Below are 17866 nucleotides of genomic sequence, written 5' to 3'. Positions count from 1 at the left end.
GTTGGCTTTGGAGCATGTATCGAGGCTCGAGACTTGTTTTTGGAGCCACGTTTTAGTCATTGGGAATGAAAAAGGTGTGAAGAGACTAGCAAAGCAAAAAAAACGTGATCATGCGTTGTCCTTTCAGAAGATCTGTCAAACTTGGGAATCCTGCTGTGTAAGCTTTTCTAACTTGCTGAGCTACAAAGTGGCTTGCGTCGACATGAGGCGATCTTTTCAGTGACCAGTACGGCAGAAGCGTTTGGCCTCTGCTTGTACGAATTAATGCACTGATAATGGTTTTCTTCCTAACTATACCTCAACAATTTTCTCTAACGAAGGCAATTAACCCAGCATTCGCTCTGTATACCGCAGATGAGACTAAATGCAAGTTCCGTAGGAATTCTTCTTTATATCAGAGATTATGATCTCGAAACGATAAGCTGGATGAAAGCACACTTTCGATAAGTTTCTAACAGGGAATGATATGTAGAACACCCAAATTTAGGCCAGTTATGTTTAGACGTAGATTTACGAACCAGATCAAGAGTTAGTTATGATTCACTTGAGCACGGCTTGTGCCTGCGATGAGGAACGCTCAAATTTTAATGTCGGGCATTAACTGAAAGTATTGGGTAGGGTATTAAGCTGAGTTCCTCCAATGACTAGGAAATCCAGCTAGCGCAAGGTAAATTTCGCTCTCACCTCATCGTCCGCATCGCGAGCTTCATACGTCGATGTTTACATGCACTGAATTGGTTGCCGAAAATAAGCTGTAAGGAAGCCCCGCCGCGGCGGTGGAGTGGTTAATATGCCCGACCCTTGTGCTGGAGTACGCGGGTTCGAACCCGACCGCCGGGAGCTGCGTTTCGATAGAGCCGACACGGATATGTATCCGTATGCTGCGCAATGTCCGTGCACGTTAAAGATCCGCAGGAGATCGGAATTACTCCGTAGCCCTCCACTACGGCCCCTCTTCCTCTTTTGCCATTTTCACACCCGCCTTCCTCCTTTCCCTTACGGCGTGTTCAGGTATCTCTGGAGGTACGGGACACATACTATGCACTTTCGTTTCTGTAGACCAATTTACATTTACATTTTGGGACCTGAAGGCTAATTGCACGTAATATGAAGGCTGCACAAGAAAGTATTTTTTGACAGACTAAAGAAAAAACATAGGTTCTTTTTTTCAGGCCACGCTTGATGAATTCGACGCGTGGATCTCAGATACACCAGCTGAAATTTAAGCCAGGGTAGATGAGCGGGCGGGCTACTTCATAGCTTATATTTTGTAAGAATCATAAAAAAGCACATGCCAAGACGAAAGCTCATAATGCAAGGAGTGCCATCTTGCGTTCTGGTCTGTGTAGTTTACCCAGCTTTAAGCATTTTTAAGGGGGGGGGGGGGGGACGCAGATATATTCTCACTAGCATCATCAGCCACATGCATAACTGTATCTACATTATTTTCGTAACGTTGTAAGCTGAAGAAATGGCATTGCTTCTTTGACTGGACATACCATAGTAGAGCATGTACGAAAGGGTGAACTGTTCCGAGTGAAGAGGAGCCTTCAAGAAGACGTCAGGTGAGGTTTTTTATTCTTACGCCATGTTTTCTTTATGCTGCTCAAGTAATTAGAACAATCATGTGTCGTGCTCGTCCAACATATTTCATACTTCCTACTGCGAACAATGGGATTCGAGACATGTCAAAGGACTCAATAGGAGCTACCTTAATTTTCATTAATACGTGCGGTCAAAAGTAATCCAGTCTCTGATATTTGTCCATTTGCGCGTTATTTCGTTTTCAACAACCTAAGTCTTGTCAATCTCGATATTGCAAGTTTCACGTACCCATTTTGAATCGGGCATTTTGTAAGTTTTTTATGCGCCCGTACGCCTTTGTCACCGCAGTCAACATTTTATTGCGAAAGCAATACTACTCTAGGTTTGAGCCTTCAGCGTAGTGCGGTGGTAGCCACGTACGTCTTACCCACGTGACGCTGTGACGTCACACCCCACGTGACATAAAAGCGAGAGATGAGCTCCCAACTCAAGCGGTCGGCGTGGTGCGGTCGGAGCCGCGGCTCAGTTGGCAGGAGCTGCCAACTTGGGTCTCTCGTTTCACATGGGACGGTTATGTCAGAATCAGCCTGCTAGGACCCTGGCCGTCACGTTACCCCTATAGGCCACTAAGGCACATTCATACGGCTTGGTTAAAGCGGGGCTTTATATGTGGGCTGAGGAAGAAGAAAAAGAGAAGAAGAACGCTCGGTTACCCGCAGCTAATGCTTTCGCTCAACCTTTCGTTCAGCAGCGTTGAACTCTTGTAATTTTGCTTGAGTCTCGCATTTACAGAGATTTCCCATTTCTTCAAAATAGAAGCGTGATTGTCAGTGACCCATCTAAAAGGACCGTGAAGCAAGATAAAAGGACAGTTGAGAGGAAATATTCGATTCGATTCTAACGGAATGTTGCATTTTGTCGCACGGGAATATAGTACCGTTGGCATTCTTTATTTTGCAGGCATGCGACAACTTCGTTCTTGAGTGGCAAGCACGACAGGGAGGATCTTACTCGCTTACGATAACGAGTCAAGTTCACTTTGATTTTATGGTCTTTAGTCCTGCGATGATGTTCTCCTTCAACAAAAAAAATCGTTGGCACAAGAATTGGCACTGCTCTTATATTTGATTCGTTGAACACGTATAATTAGGTGCACTATCGATATATTACTCATATTAAATTTTTTGATCTGCCAGCTTTACTTCTTGTAATACGCTCGAATTGGATATGTACCGGAGGCTTTTAATATAAACGAACACTTCTTCCGATAGGTTATTTCTTGCTCTTAAGAGTTATGGCAAACCATCTGCCTTGGAAGAGATATCAGTATTCATTTATTTAGATTGGACTGCCATCCCCATTGCTGCCATCCGGAAAAGCATACTGCGTAAATGTTTATTGCATTAATATTTTTGCTCCATAATTCTTGACGTAAGGGAGAAGCACAAGCGCTCTCACGGGTTTGTTTTTTGAATATCCGTCTCTTCAATTCCCTAGCATTTATTATTCGCCAAGTGGTTGGCGATTTGTGCTACCTGGTTTGAACATATCTCGAGTCTCGGCAGAAGTTTGGACAAGCCCATTGTCATTTTGATAGTAGTCTAGTGTGTTCTGAATTTATAGACGTCGTTTTTCTCTGGAAGGTAAAATTGGTTGTTAAATTATTCATTAATTAATTAAAATTAGACCTGAACTGGTACACATGGGTGTTAGCAGCGACAAGAACTTCGAGGTTCCTGAATCCGACTTCTCAGAAGACTGTGAAAACTATGAAAGTTTGTGCTCTGCTAGCACCACCTTAATCATATTAGGCTTACGGGCAGTTCTGCAGTTTTGAGACGACGTTGACCCCTCTTAGTGGGCTGCTCGAAGCGTTTCTTTTTTACCGCCACTTTTATAAATGATATGCCCTCAACTGCACTTCAATCGGGAATCGTTCCGCTGTGTGGTGCGGCGCGCCAGGGTTCAACTCTTGCCATCATAATCACAGGGACGCTAGGTATAACAATCCGCACAAGCAACTATGTTCTCTCTGTTGCGATCTCGTCGGCAAAATATTCGCGGCACGTTAATGTGAAGTCGAATCTCCTGACCACATCCAGAAAACTTAAAAGCAGTCTTCTGAGAAACCAGAGTAGAATAGGAACGTGAGCAACGTTCGCATGATAACCCGGGCCAAGCCGAGAGATGGCGTCGCCTAAGAAAGACGGCGGAACACCGAGTTCCAGAATCTACCATCTTTGTGCCAGATCGTCTACACTGGTGCCTTCGTTTTCAAGCTCACGTTATTCTGCAAGTAGCCAGGTTTATTGTGATTCTATAGTGTGCCGCATTTGATTGCTTTTTTGCTAAGAACCGACCATCTGTAGGTTCTCATGATGCCCGACGCTCGCCGAGCCTTGCCACGGACTTCAATTGTTTTGGCTTGGCAATGGCACGGTTGTCACAGCTGCCACGTGCCACCGATGAAATTTCTGCAGACGCACGTGCCCACGCTGCCAGAGCACGCGCTCATGCCTCCGACGACGCCGAAGCACGCGCTCATACAACCGAAGTTATGTCTGACTGGATTACCCCCAAGACGAAACGCAGAATAATGGTTCCGGCTACACCTTGCTCAACGTTGAAAACCATCGTAATCAGGGGACCCAGTACGCTCAGTATCTCCCAGGTTAAACCCTACGAGATTCTCTAAGCATTGACTCAGCAGCAGACTTGACGCCTTATGAGCTTCATGCTCTGATAGTGCAAATCAACTACCACCAGAATGTCATCCTTCTTAGGTCTACCAATAACACACTTCACGAAGGGTGTCAGCAGTTACCTCCTTATTCATTCAAAGTAAAATTCATTCCATGCAATTTTACGCAACGGCCTCCGTGGTTTCGAGCCGGGGCGTAATTCATGGAATCGAGAAAGGTCTTTCAGAAACCGAACTTTTAGAAAGACTTGAATCGTGGCATGCGGCTATCCTGTCCGCTCGTATGATGGGAGAGACTGAGTCAGTGCTAAGCACGTTTGAAGGCACTCATGCACCTCGACAAATTCTGCTCTGCCGCGTCTTGTACAGATGCAAGCCTGAAAGACCCAAGGCTTTGAAGTGCAGCAGGTGCCGTGAATCGATTGCTGAACTGTCCTCACCCTGAGACTTATCAACGCTACCCACCTGCTTAGTCCAGCTCAACCAAAAAGTTGAGCTTCCACTTCTGTGAACCACACTCTACATTTGACCGGACCTGCCCTGCACAGAAACAAGACCAAGACCAAGAGAGCCACAAAGCTGCATATGACCGAAGGAAGAGTCTCAAGGAACAACTGGAATATTCTGACCAAGAACGAAAAATTTATCTAATTCCCAGCATTACACTACAATGCGACTACCGACTACATGACAAACATCGTCTGGTCATCCTGTCAAAACCGATACGCAACTCTATCACCCTCCAAGCCGCGATGACTTTGTGCCACTGTCATCGGCAAATCAGGAGACTCCACGACCCCGCCAGTCCAATTTCTGGCATCGAGAGGTCCAGGAACAGCAAGCTGCCCAGCGTCCGCTTCTCAAGCCAGCTACGCTGCCACCACCGGGTAAGCCAAGCCCGCCACTTCTCATATCCCCTACCAAACTTTTCTCTTACACATCCCCCGATTCCACACTAGTTATGACATCTGAGAATTATATGCGCCACATAGGCGATCGGAATGATCCCATTATCTGATATCTTGCAGAAGAAATTTTCGCCGTTCACAGCATCGACGTTATGCATACCCTCCTTAGTTATCTCCTGCAGGATGAAGAACACATGAAAATCGTAACTCATTTTCTCAAACGGCCCTGAAGTAACTGCTGCATCCTCTTCTGCCCCCCTACCCCCTTGAGAAGCGTGGTAACGTAGCTTAAGAATGGCTGTGAACAATAATATGCACATAGCACAGTGGTATATCAGACACCTCATTACCAATTGAACTCTCTTTATCCAATGGCTCCTGACTGTACTCTATTAGCCCCACGTCATTCTCGTTCAAGACTCGCGTGCTCCTAAAGGTATTCCGGGCTACCGTACCCTGCATGTAGCTGTTGACAGCGACTGTGCCCCAATAGTGAGCACTTATATTCGTCGGCACCTTCGTTTGGAGGCCATCATCGTCCTCTCCAGTCTTGAACGTCACCTCATTTCGTTCACACTGTATTCTGATCATTCATCTCACCCTTTGTCTATTCTAAATTTTTATAACCCCCTACAGAGTCATCATCATCATCAGCCTCACTATACCGACTGCAGGGCGAAGGCCTCTCCCATATTTCTCCACTCAACCCGGTTCTGTGCTAGATGCATCCACTTGACCCCTGCGAACCTCTTAACCTCATCCACGTACCTAACTTTCTGCCGCCCCCTTCTACGCTTTCCTTCCCTTGGAATCCAGTTTTTCACCCTAAGCGACCACCTACAGAGTACACGCTTTTAAAACCGCTCATGCACTTTTCTTCAAGGTTGTTTCCAGGCTTGTCTTCTTGAGGGATGAGAACTTTAATGCCCCGCACGTTATTTGGAGTTACCCACCCACCTCCCGACCTGGCCGCATACTCAACGACACATTAAGCATAGCTCAAACAACTGTTTATAACACCCCGAATTCCATTACTCGGGAAGGGTACAAGCAGCAATAATCCACCATGCCAGACCTCATAGAAGGCCGTGGACTGCGAGATGTCCTAGCTGTACCCGTCCGCGTAAACGTAAAATTTCCCACACAAACTGAAATACCTTTGGCACTATTCGCTACAACTTTCATACTACTGGCAGTCTTCAGAGCTGAACAAAAACACTTAAACAGGCCCATAAGCAACTACGGAGATAGTTTCACTTCAGCCCACTCAGACAATCAGGACCCTTACCTCGTATGCATCAAGAAGAGGCAGAAACGACTCATGCGCTCCCTTTGCACTCAGCCCACCAATTCTCGCCCGTCTGTGCGTGCCACCAATATGACGCGACAGGTTGGAGAACACAGCGTAAGACTTGACACAAATCAATGGATCAAATTTGTAACACCATCAACGATATGCTAAACCAAAAAAGAACCTGGCACTTACTCAGAGAACTCCGAGGGCCTCAACCGGCTCCTGTTCCCACTTTCGAGAAGCAGCATTCGTTTCTAGGCGCGGATGCCTCAACAACCCAACTCCTCGATCTCTGCAATCCTCCTCCCCTACCTAGTCTTTATCCTCGGTACACTGGTGCTTACAATGCAGACCTCTATGAGCCGTTTAATATCTGGGATCTAGACTGGGCGCTAGAACAGTTAAAGCGGAAGTCTGTCCATGGTGAGCACGAGATTGCGTACTCAATCATTCGAAACCTCTCTGCCAAGGACAAAGAATATTTTCTGAGCATTGTAGACTTACACTGGGAAGAAAGCACCCTTCCAGCATCTTGGCAACAATCACTTATAACTCTACTGCCAAAGCCAGGCAAAACACATGCGCTTCAATACCTCCGCCCAGTTTCCATATCTGGGAATGACCACAGAACGGAGTGTGCTCAATCGGCTCGAGGCTCATCTTGAATCCACAGATTTCTTTCCCATTCAATAAATTGGCTTCCGAAAAGGTGTGTTTACTAGGACCTCTTTTTTCTCCCACGCACGAATTTGATCCTCCGCTCTCTTTACAGATCCAAGCCATAGTGGCCCTTGATGTATGCAAGCCCTTTGATAACCTTGCCCATGATCCTCTCAACCATTCCTGCCTCTACTGACTGTGGTCCAAAGATGTACGGCTACCTCACTGAATTTCTCTGCAACCGCACGGCCAAGTTTCGTCTCTCGGATTTTGTCTCGATCACCCCTCACATGTGATACTCCTCAAGATGCTATTCTGTCATCCACCCTTTTCATCGTTGAAATGGTTCCCCTATCTCGTATTCTAGCGACTATCCCAAGCCTAAAACATACATTCTATGCAGAGAACCTTAATGTTTTGTGCTCTTCTTGTCTCCTGGACCAGTATAATAGACCCTACAGCGCAAGGTATCGATGCAGTCGCTAGTTATTTTGACAAAGTAGGGCTAGTTCCCGCGCCTGAAAAAAATCCCAATTGCTACTTATTGCAAAAGCTCGCTATCAACGCCAGCATAACCATTTAATCAATCTCTCAATGGTAGGTCACCCCATCCCTCGCGTATCTTCCTGCCTGATCCTTGGACTTCACATCTACGAGTCAACTAATCAAGCCAATGTTTCTACGAACGTTAACGTTTGCAATCAGCTTACGCATCCAGTTCGCCGTATCGTCAGTAAGCACGCCGGGCTATGCGGGTGTCAAGTCAGGCAGCTTGTTCACGCATTAAGACTCAGCGAAATTATATATACAGTTCCATGCCTTACTCTAACCTGTCGCCAAAGATATCAGATTGAGGTTACACTTCATATATTGCGCAAGGCTGCCCTTAACCTCTATGTACATACATCCACGGAGCGCCTATACTCAACGGGGCTGTTCTTGCCCCTAGGAGACCTCATACAGCAATATCAAGACCGCAAATGGCGCGTCTTTCTAGCACCAAACAAGGACATTGGGTATTTCAGCAAGTTTAACTCAAACCTATCAACCTCTCTATCATTACCCTTGCTTTCCCGCTCCCAGATAACCTCAGAGTAGCACCCATTCTAAGAAACATTGCACCCGATACTATCCCAGGCAGACAGTCCACTCGCGTTTCCAACAATGTTCATCCTACTGATTCCAAATCGTCTACATAGATGCATCACGAACTAACGTCGGAGCGGCTGCTTACTCAACTGAAAGCTCCAGCGAGGTATTGACGCATACCATCGGTCCTTACATGGATCCTACCGCTACAGCGACTCTTGAGACCCTACCAAGTCGCCAGTATTCAGGATCTTGCACAAGCCCCCCCGAACCCTTCAAGATGTACAATTTATACAAGCTATACGCACATTTCAAACGGGTCACATTCCTAAAGAACTGCAAGATGATCAACACAGAGCTCTCACCAAACTACGCCCCAACACTGTCACACTGAGGTGGATTCCTGGTCACTCTGGAATGCCAGGCAATAAGGTAGTGCATCGCCTCACCCGCGAAATTCAATACCGGGCGCCTGGCGTTCCCTGGCATTATCCATACACCTGGGACGCCACTCTTCCACTACAGAAACGAAATCAACATTCACTATAACAATATTAGGGAAACTCTTCGTACACTTCCTCTTCCTCATAAATACCTCACTACCTGACTACCACGCAAATACGGATACTTAGACGCATACAACTAAATACACTCCTGACTCCTGCGCGATCATTTCTATACTGAATCCGACCTTTCCCCGCATCCCCAAAATGTTCTGAAGACCATTCAAACTTGGAACGCTGCATGTTTTCCTGCCCTGTTGCAATACAGGCACCTCGCTTTCCACACCCTACTCCCTCAACGTGGTGGGCCTTATTAGCCTCTGACCAGCTGAAAGACCAGTTGGGCATGTAACTCTAGCCCAGGACATTCTCGAAGCTTAATAGTGCGCTGAATAAAGTTGTTTCCTCCACCTCCCAACCCGGGCAGTGTCATGTTGGCGGTGAACATGGGACTGATATAGGACCACTCCCCTCCCCAAATTTTAGAAAAAGTATCATGGACCCACAGGTGTTACCGCCTGATTAAGGTACTAAACAGCTTAATTGACTGCGATTTTGTTTTCAGCGAGAATAAAGCATCTGCAGTAAATTACCGTTGCCAAAGTATGGGCGATTAAGTGTAGTATACTGGCTTAACGACATGTATGTTGCATTATTTAAGACATTATGGAAACGATTCATTCACTGTAAATTGTCTCTTGCAATCATACGCCCTCACTCTACTGCTCTCACAGGTTTGAGATCTCTTACTTTCCAGAAAGGCACCTTTTTCCCCCTTTGTGGACTGTGATAAAATATATTTTCTTTTAAGGACACACGGTTCCATGCAGTTAATATGAGACGGGCAACACATACAATGTGACTTAAGAAGATTAGGTACCGCGTCCTGATCACTTAGAAAAATGTAGCCAGTGTCAGCGAAACCGAAGATTTTACAAGCCAGGATAGACTAATGCTTGTGTCTCCATTACCAGCCGGTTCCGCAAATAAAATGTATGCGTCGACACGAATTTTTTATCACTGATCTCGGAGGCGGTGCTTCTAAGTTATTGATTACAAAACGTCTACAATTGGCACATCGGGTAAGGAATTTATGCATTTAAATCCAGGAAACGAGATATTTCTAAATACAATTTTTTTTAATAACGTTGTTTATTGTCTTAGGGCATAATGGAATACGAAAAACAAATTTAAAGGGGTATTGAATGAAATAAAGAAAGGTTGGCTGTTCTAATAAAATTTAAGAGAGAGCGATGATAAGGCAATTGCATCCATCCAATGTATGAAGATGAGTTGTTCGGCGAAGGTCCCACTGCCGTCAGGTGCCGAATTCCCGTCGGCTTCAGTGCTGGGCAGACCCACAACAAGTGGTGAATATCTGCTTCGTAGTCTTCTGACTTCCAGACAGGACATCCTGGACGTTGATATAAATATCTATGTTGAGGCCATGTTCGTGTCACAGCAGATGTGGGGGCAACTCCGACCCGGATCCTCTGTAGTGCAACCTCCTCAGCGCGGGTAAGACCGCTGGGGAGGGTTACCGCACATGATGGGAGAAGAGCACGTGTGCGGCGCCGGAGGTGCTCCTTTCTTGTGAGAAGCAGAGTGGCATCATCCATAGAGAGGAAGCATGTCAGTGATAAAGGTAGAGTTGCCTGGCGGGTTGCAGAATCAGCGGAGGTTTGCGAACTGAGTAGGTCACGTGGGAACCACTCGATTCGAATAGTTTGCGAGATGCGAGCCGCCAGACGATGTACAAGCTGGCAGATTTCTGGACTGCGACTGACGCGTCGGAGCAGACGTATTGCTTGTAGGGCGTCGGTGCGGATGACAATTTTGGCTCTGGTAGTAAGGTCGTGACGGAGAGAGAGCGAACAGCCTCTTGGACAGCAACCACCTCAGCACAGAAAGAAGAAAAAGGTTCTGCAAATTGATTTCTGGATATGCTATTAAGCGCCTTCTTACAAGGACAATGAATTGCAGTTGTCGTTCCACATCCGTCAATGCTGGCATCTACATATGCAATTATTGAGCCTTGGGGCAGCTTGGTGTATTACTCTGCGATCCTTTCACGAAAGGATGATGCCGCATAAGATGCCATTGGTCTATATAGGTCAGTAGGACTGTTTTCTCTCAACTGAACAAAATTCCATGGAGGAAGAACTGGCGATGTCGGCGGCTATATGGCGTGCGATGCAGCATAGGCCCGGAGTGCTCGCGGTGAGTGTAATAGGGTCGCCTTAAGGCTACGAGCATCATCGCGTTGCTGTACTAGTTCATCTAATGTGTTGAGCTGAGCGTTCTCTTGTAGTGCCACGACCGGTGTGATGCGGGGGAGACAAGTTATGGTTCTCATAGTTTCTCTATTTACTGCTTCTAGACGATCCCATTAAGCTCTTGTCAAGTGCTGAAACTGTGCTTGATAAATGAGGCGTGACTGTAGAACCGCTGTCACCAAATGCCGTGCGACGTGGGAGAAATACGTGTTATTAGGCTCACGGAAAAATTGAGTTGGGAATCTCATATCGATAACTAATGCACAAAAGCATACCGACAACTTGGATTCATACGACGGAAAGTATCAGCTGCACCCTCACATGTAAAACTAAACGCATATAAGACATTAGTACGACTCATTCTTGAGTACAGTGCAATAGATTGGAACCCTCATCAATCTTATCTGAACAAAAAACTGGAAAGAACTCAAAACCTAGCACTCCGGCTTATATATAACCGTTACTCAGGTTACGAAAGTGTGACACTTCTGCGTGAAAGCGCGGTCATTTCGACGTTGGAATGCCGGAAACAGACTGCGTGCATGAAATTTCTTTTCCTTCTATTTAACAATTGCATCAACATAGATAAAGATTTGTACCTAAAGCCGCCTTATCATCGCTCTAAAAGAATTAACCATGACATGTGTATAAGACCGTTTTCTGCTAAATGTGACTTGTTCAAATTCTCATTTATTCCCCGTTCCATAGAAACATGGAACAACCTGCCCCACCAGTTTATGAATAATGTGTTGCTTGATGCCTTTTCTGCCAGCGTTGAATCTTTTTTTCAAGAAATGTCGTTGTCGTAGAGTTGTTGTTTCACTGCCCTCTTTATTGTTCACGAGTCTTAACGTAGCTTTTAATTATCGGCAACCCTGATGTGTTATTCACGGTGTACTCTGTATGCTTTCCCTGCTGCCTTGGAACACTATGCCTGCTGTTTATACTTTTTTTTCCATTCCTGTCAGAGCCCGAGAAAGGCTCACAGTATTGCAAAATAATAATAATAAAATAATAATAAGGTCTGCATCGCCTACTTTTTAGCCTAAGAAAGCCAGGTGGTTCCCGTTCCCGACTGATGTATCGATAATTCCAAAAATTTCAATGTCTCATTTTCGTGAAGGGGGATTCCAGATTGCTAGAGACGGATTGGCGTCGCTGCGAGTTTACGGCGACCCCAGCAGTTGGCGACCGACGTGTACATAGTTTTGCTCGTGGAAAGCTCTAGGCCAACAGATTTAACGTAGTTGGCAGTAATATCCAAGGCCGACTGCAAGGCTGCCGCTTGAATAAAGATGTCATGGTGTGTACTCCACACCGTAATATCATCAGCATAGAGAGATATATATTTTAATGGCAACAGGAGATGTCTGCCTGGTGGTAAGCCTAGCATGCTACTCCTGATGAGGGATGAGGGTGACAGAGTGTGGGAGGGGAAGGGGAAATAAATGAGAAAAAAAGAGAATCGGTGTCGCACACTTTCACACGCACATAAGCACACACAGATGAGTTTTAAAGGGTATTGATCAGCATAGATCAAAAAGGTGACCTCAGGGACATTATGTAAGTGCCATGCAAGGGGAATGAAGGCAATGTTAAACAGCGTCGGTGACAGTATACCGAGCCCTGGGGTACACCGCGAACAGGAACAAATGATCCGATGGAATCACCAATAAGCCGTATTGCAAACCTTCTGTTTTCAAGGAAGGATTTTACGAAATTGCGTATCCTAAGGGGGAAATGCAGCGTGTCAATACAATTCAAAATGGCGTCGTGGCTAATGTTATCACGCCTTTTCGACATCCATCGCGAGAATGGTGCGCACATGGCACCTGCAGGTTTAAGACAAAACTTGCGAGGCCAAAACAGCCAGCCCATCTTCAGTGCGTATGGATGGACGGAAGCCAACTTGTGCGGGGTGGTAGAAACCGTGCTGCTCCAGCCACCAGGACGATCGTGTGGCTAACATGTTTTCTTTCAGCTTGCACAGTGTTGAGCTTAGAGAAATCGTCCGAAAGTTGCCGAGATCCGTTGGTGGCTTTCCTTGTTTTGGAATTGGGATCGCAATGGCTGATCTCCAGGTCTCGGGTCTAAATACAATTCATTGACGATTAATACATATTTTGCTGGCGTACGAACACGAAAGTAGCGGGAAGTATTATTATTCAATTCCAATAAGAATACTCGGTGTCTCTTTAAGCGACACGTATGCTGCTTGTGAAACGGGGTAGATTTTGATGAGACTCTTTGGAGTTCGCTGTTCATATGTACATCTTTCGCTCTATATTAATGTCTATCAATGTTTTCTTATAACTTCGCTGATAGGAATCTGTTGTCCATTTTCTACTGCGGAGACAGCAAGTTCCAAATTACACACGAACTATCCATTAAAAAGGAATGTCAGTCAAATTACTGTTGGGTAAAAGAAAATAAATAGTTTATTCTGAAGAATCAGATGACGAGAGATGAGGCCACATTAGCAGGTTCGTTAGGGCATTAGCTGGTCTTCGGATATTCAGAAGCTCAACCGTAGAATCCACGGCCATATCCTCCGCCGAATCCACGACCATATCCTCCGCCGAATCCACGACCGTATCCGCCGTAGCCTCCGTATCCACCACGGCCGTATCCACCACGGCCGTATCCTCCATATCCGCGGCCGAAGCCGTACTGGGCGGCTGCGAGGCTGCACAGGGCGGCCAGCACCACGAGGGCGACCAGGAAGGACTTGCTGCTGATGGCAATCATGGCTGAATTTCTGGAGAAACAGGATCACGTAGGAGTTACAACAGGAACACAACTTGCGCTAACGAGTAGGGGAACACCACTATTTATCGCTAAGCCACATTTACAAACAGATCTCTTTAGAGCGGTACCCACCGTATTCTGCACCTCACTCATGCCGACAAACTATGAAGCCACTTCAGGACGCTTCGTGCAATTTATTTTCCTGATGGCTGTCCGAACTGGTTAGTGTGAGCGTGGGTAGCGTGGGCGCAACGTAGCTAGGGCAGACCATTAGTATTAATTTTTCCGCCTACAATATCATTGCACTCTACAGCTTCCTTTCAATTATAGCTAAATACATTCCCATTGAGTTGAGAGCTGTATGCTAGAGGCAACCGACAGGTATACCTTGTTGATGGGTGGTGTCAACGGCCACTACCGCGTTTCAAAGGGGACACTCATACTTCATCTATTCATCCACGCGTGTAATTACATAAGGACGCTGTGCATGTGATTGCTTTAGTAACCTACGCGGCGCCAAATATTCCTGCCAATTATATTGGTCGGCCCTTACCCCATGAAAGTAACCTTTGCCGTAAGCTGCTTTTTCTGCCCTATAGATATTTCTAGTTCATAGCAAGATGTGGTCTTTCAAGAAATTTTTTCCTGGAGCATTTCTATCAGGAGGCCAATGAAGCCATATGTCAAAAAGGTGACTTTACAATTTTACACACAAACAGCTTTGCGTAGTACTATACAGACAAACTGCTCTATAGGCTGTATTGCCTCTTTTTTTCTCTGGTTGGGCAGTAACTTTAAGAAATATCGAACAATTGCGTTTACGGTATAACTATGAGTATTTTCATATTTTCATTAGCATGAACCTTTCCCTGGCATATCTATGCGCCGTGCACGTAAAATTTTTTACAAAATACTGAAAATGATTCCTGTAAAATTAAAAAAACTTAAGGCAGTCATAAAATACATCAGCAGTGCAAATGTATCGTCGTTGATACTTCAAGAATTTATGGGCCCGGCAAAATCAGTCAGAGTTGTCTCTAACATGCCAACCAAGTTTGGAAGTACCTTGTGACGAAACGTATTACTCTGTCGCTCGCTGTGCTATCTGATCTCAGTTCAGCAGCCATGATATATTTCGCGTCTCATTGTTTAAGGAACCGTTCGCGTATTCCAAGGGATTGCAAAGCTTCTCGACATCTATTATTGCTGTGACCTGTCATCGCAATAAAAACTTTCAAATTTTGTGCACAATGTAGCAGATACTTATAATACCAGAGGACCCTAATCTATACTTTCGCATCGAACAGTTCGTGTACAGTAATCTTATTTTTATAGTTGCATTGGGTGACAATAGACGCTGCTATAAGTCTTCATCGGCTCTTAAAACGTCTGTCCCCTGTAGTACCTTATATTTCAAGAAATATCTGTAATCACATCTCGCCCTCCGGTTGTCAGCGAACAACTTCTCATACTACCTGGTGAAGTGCCAACGCATACACCTATTGTCTGCTTGAAACAGTGAAACCTTAAACCAAAACACTTTTCAAGTACCCTACTAGTCAGTGCCAAATCCTGTGCATTAAAACAACCTCGCTCTATAAGAGGCAACAAGCGCCCTGTACTCACATGTTGCTGCTCGATGTACTGGCTCCACGGAGTGCCCGGTGGTCTTTAGAGCAGCGCTGGCTCCATTTATATAGCGCCAGTCCGCGCACGTGCCGACGCGTCCTTCGCCTTCATTGTTCGAGGGGAGAGAGAGGGGGCGATTTACTGGGGAAGCCCCCTTCGCATGGCGCACCAAAACAAGTGAGATGCTGTTCGGAAGCGCTGTTAAGGGTGTGTAAGAGTACACGGTGAGAGTGTAATCCCAGTTTTCCGATGAGCTATAGATAACACCCGCCTAGTGACCTTGTAAGCAACTATTGCAACCTCGGCTTCCTGCATAACCTTCCCGTTGTGCTTACGGCTTTGACGCGAAGAGTGCGAAGGGATGGTCGAGGGCGCGCTGACGTTTCTTACAGAGCTGAGTAGGCGTTCGCCGCCACTCTTTTGCAATCCTTTGGCACTGCTCCCAATACTAAACACCAGCGCGGCGTCCATTGTTTTCGCGTTCGTACGCGGAGAGACAACTTGCTGTATTTCGGAAGCTTCGAAGCTACCAGAAAACGTATAATGAGATAAAAAATTGAATTTGAGACAAAAAGTGAATGTCGGCAGTTATTTTATTACGAGACATGTTGAACAATATATGTCCCAGGAATATGAGATTTTAAATGTATATTTGTTTCTATAGCAAACTTTTACCATTCATCTGTAATCAGCTGTGCAATAAGCTGCCCTCTGAGGTACCATTTGCCTGTATGTGTGCTTGTACACAATCAATTTAAACGTCCTCAACTGATTAACATTTCTGAAATTATTACCGTATAAACTTTTCAGCAAAATTTAAGCCAATGTCTTTTTGTTATCTTTTTGAACGAAACTGGTCCCAAGCGCACATAAAAGGTTCTTAGACCAATTTGGTGTTTTAGAAAAACTCATCCCTGGTACACTGAACACTGGTAACTTAGTGAAAAAGAATAAAACACCAATGATGCAACATGTATATGCTCGCAGTCTACTACGTAAATGCCGCCTGGCCATTAAGGTAGTTACGGCATCTCTAAGAAACTTATCCAATCCTGAGCAAAAAGTTTTCACGTAAAACGGAACGTATAAATATTCGTGCTTTCAGCGTTCCATGACCAACTATGGGCCCAAATGTTGAAAGTATGCTATTCCGTTTAGCTAACACCCTCGGAAATGTAGGTATTGGAACACTCACTCACAGAAGCCTCCTAATAGGTGTTTTCCTCCCCATTATACATACTCCGTAGACTAATACTGACTGCACTGTCAAAGTTTTCTCTTGTATTCTGTGACGCGTGTGGTAAAGCCAGATGTTATTTCCATGCACATAAGGTTATGTATCTTGCATTCGTAAGCTTGCGCTTGTTCCTTTTTTGTACTACGGTGCAATATACATGTACCCTTGTTAAAGGTTCTCCGACTATTGGACCATGAACTGTCCATTATTTGCGTTACTATCTGACGTAGTGTTTCTGTTGTACTCATGGGACATTGTGCCGCTTGTCTATGATATGCAAACGGGCACTTATGGCTGACAAGCCGTTTGCTTACCACGTTTACCTCAGCGTCTTCATTTCTTTTAAACGAAAACAATAAAAAGAAATGACAAAAACAGGATGAATTACGGAACAGCCGCGCTTTTATTTATATGGTTGTTCGCGCTTTCATTATTTAATTACGATGCCTTGCCACCTATCCTTACTTACTATTGTAGTAGTTATAAAGTTATCAGACAAATAAACGAAAGACAACAGTCCGTTTCGCTGTGCACGTCTTGACGGTGATTTGAATGAACGGACGAAGGACAGATCGAAAGGATGGAAAAAGCAAAAAATAAAATACAAAATCGCCGTAATGCAATGTTCCGGTTTTATCTCGACCATGTGTGTTTCATTGGTAGCACTCATACCACGAAACATATAGGGTCAAATTCATTTTCCGTCTTTTTATATTCAGTAGCCGGATGAGATTCTGGCTGTAACCTCTAGTATCAGGGGCAGCTATACATATCCTTAATGAAAGAAATAATTTGATATCAACTTTTCCCAGCCCAAGCGGTTTGGTGGAAATTTGAGGGATTTTCTTTCGCATCTATTTGTTTAAGTCTGAATGGGCAGAAATTTAATACGCCTTGAACAGGATAAGGGAAACTTGCAATTTTGCTCAAAACTACCGAAGACTATAGGGGGCAGTTATGCGGTTCAGATTGAAAATGCTCTCCTGTCTTTTAAGTGTAAGGAAACGTTTTGAAAAGCTTTGGAAACAGTGATAATGATTAAGCAAATTCCAGATAGCTGATTCACAAAGAGAAAGGAGATAGGATGCACATAAAATTCTATAGGTCGATTACCATAACATCTTTTATATACAGGTTGGCCATGCAGGCGGTAAAATTAAAGATGCAATCATGGGTAGAAAGTAAAAAGATACTCGGAGAGCTTCAAAACGGCCTTAGAAATGGTGGGCGCTTAGGTGATAGCCTGTTCGTTACTTACCCAATGCATCAAAATATC

At 45.0% G+C, this 17866-nt stretch overlaps 1 protein-coding gene across 1 annotated transcript; it reads right to left on the bottom strand.

Annotated features, from left to right (window-relative positions):
- Positions 1–13391: 13391 nt before the first annotated feature.
- Positions 13392–15410, bottom strand: LOC146192326 (uncharacterized). The gene is made up of 2 exons (XM_084600042.1): positions 15351–15410; positions 13392–13734 (listed from the first exon to the last, which is right to left on the bottom strand). The coding sequence occupies exon 2, from the start codon at positions 13722–13724 to the stop codon at positions 13500–13502; it is 225 nt and encodes a 74-aa protein (XP_084456168.1). The 5' UTR covers positions 13725–13734; positions 15351–15410; the 3' UTR covers positions 13392–13499.
- Between the last annotated feature and the right edge of the window lie 2456 nt (positions 15411–17866).

This window comes from Amblyomma maculatum, chromosome 4, assembly GCF_055883805.1.
Source record: "Amblyomma maculatum isolate TAMU_Amacu chromosome 4, ASM5588380v1, whole genome shotgun sequence".
Taxonomy (NCBI): domain Eukaryota; kingdom Metazoa; phylum Arthropoda; class Arachnida; order Ixodida; family Ixodidae; genus Amblyomma; species Amblyomma maculatum.
The sequence above is the reverse complement of the archived record's forward strand: the minus strand, read 5'-3'. Positions and strand labels throughout refer to the sequence as shown.

Coding starts and splice junctions, on each gene's coding strand:
- LOC146192326 (XM_084600042.1), bottom strand. CDS start 13,724: ATGATTGCCATCAGCAGCAAGTCCTTCCTGGTCGCCCTCGTGGTGCTG.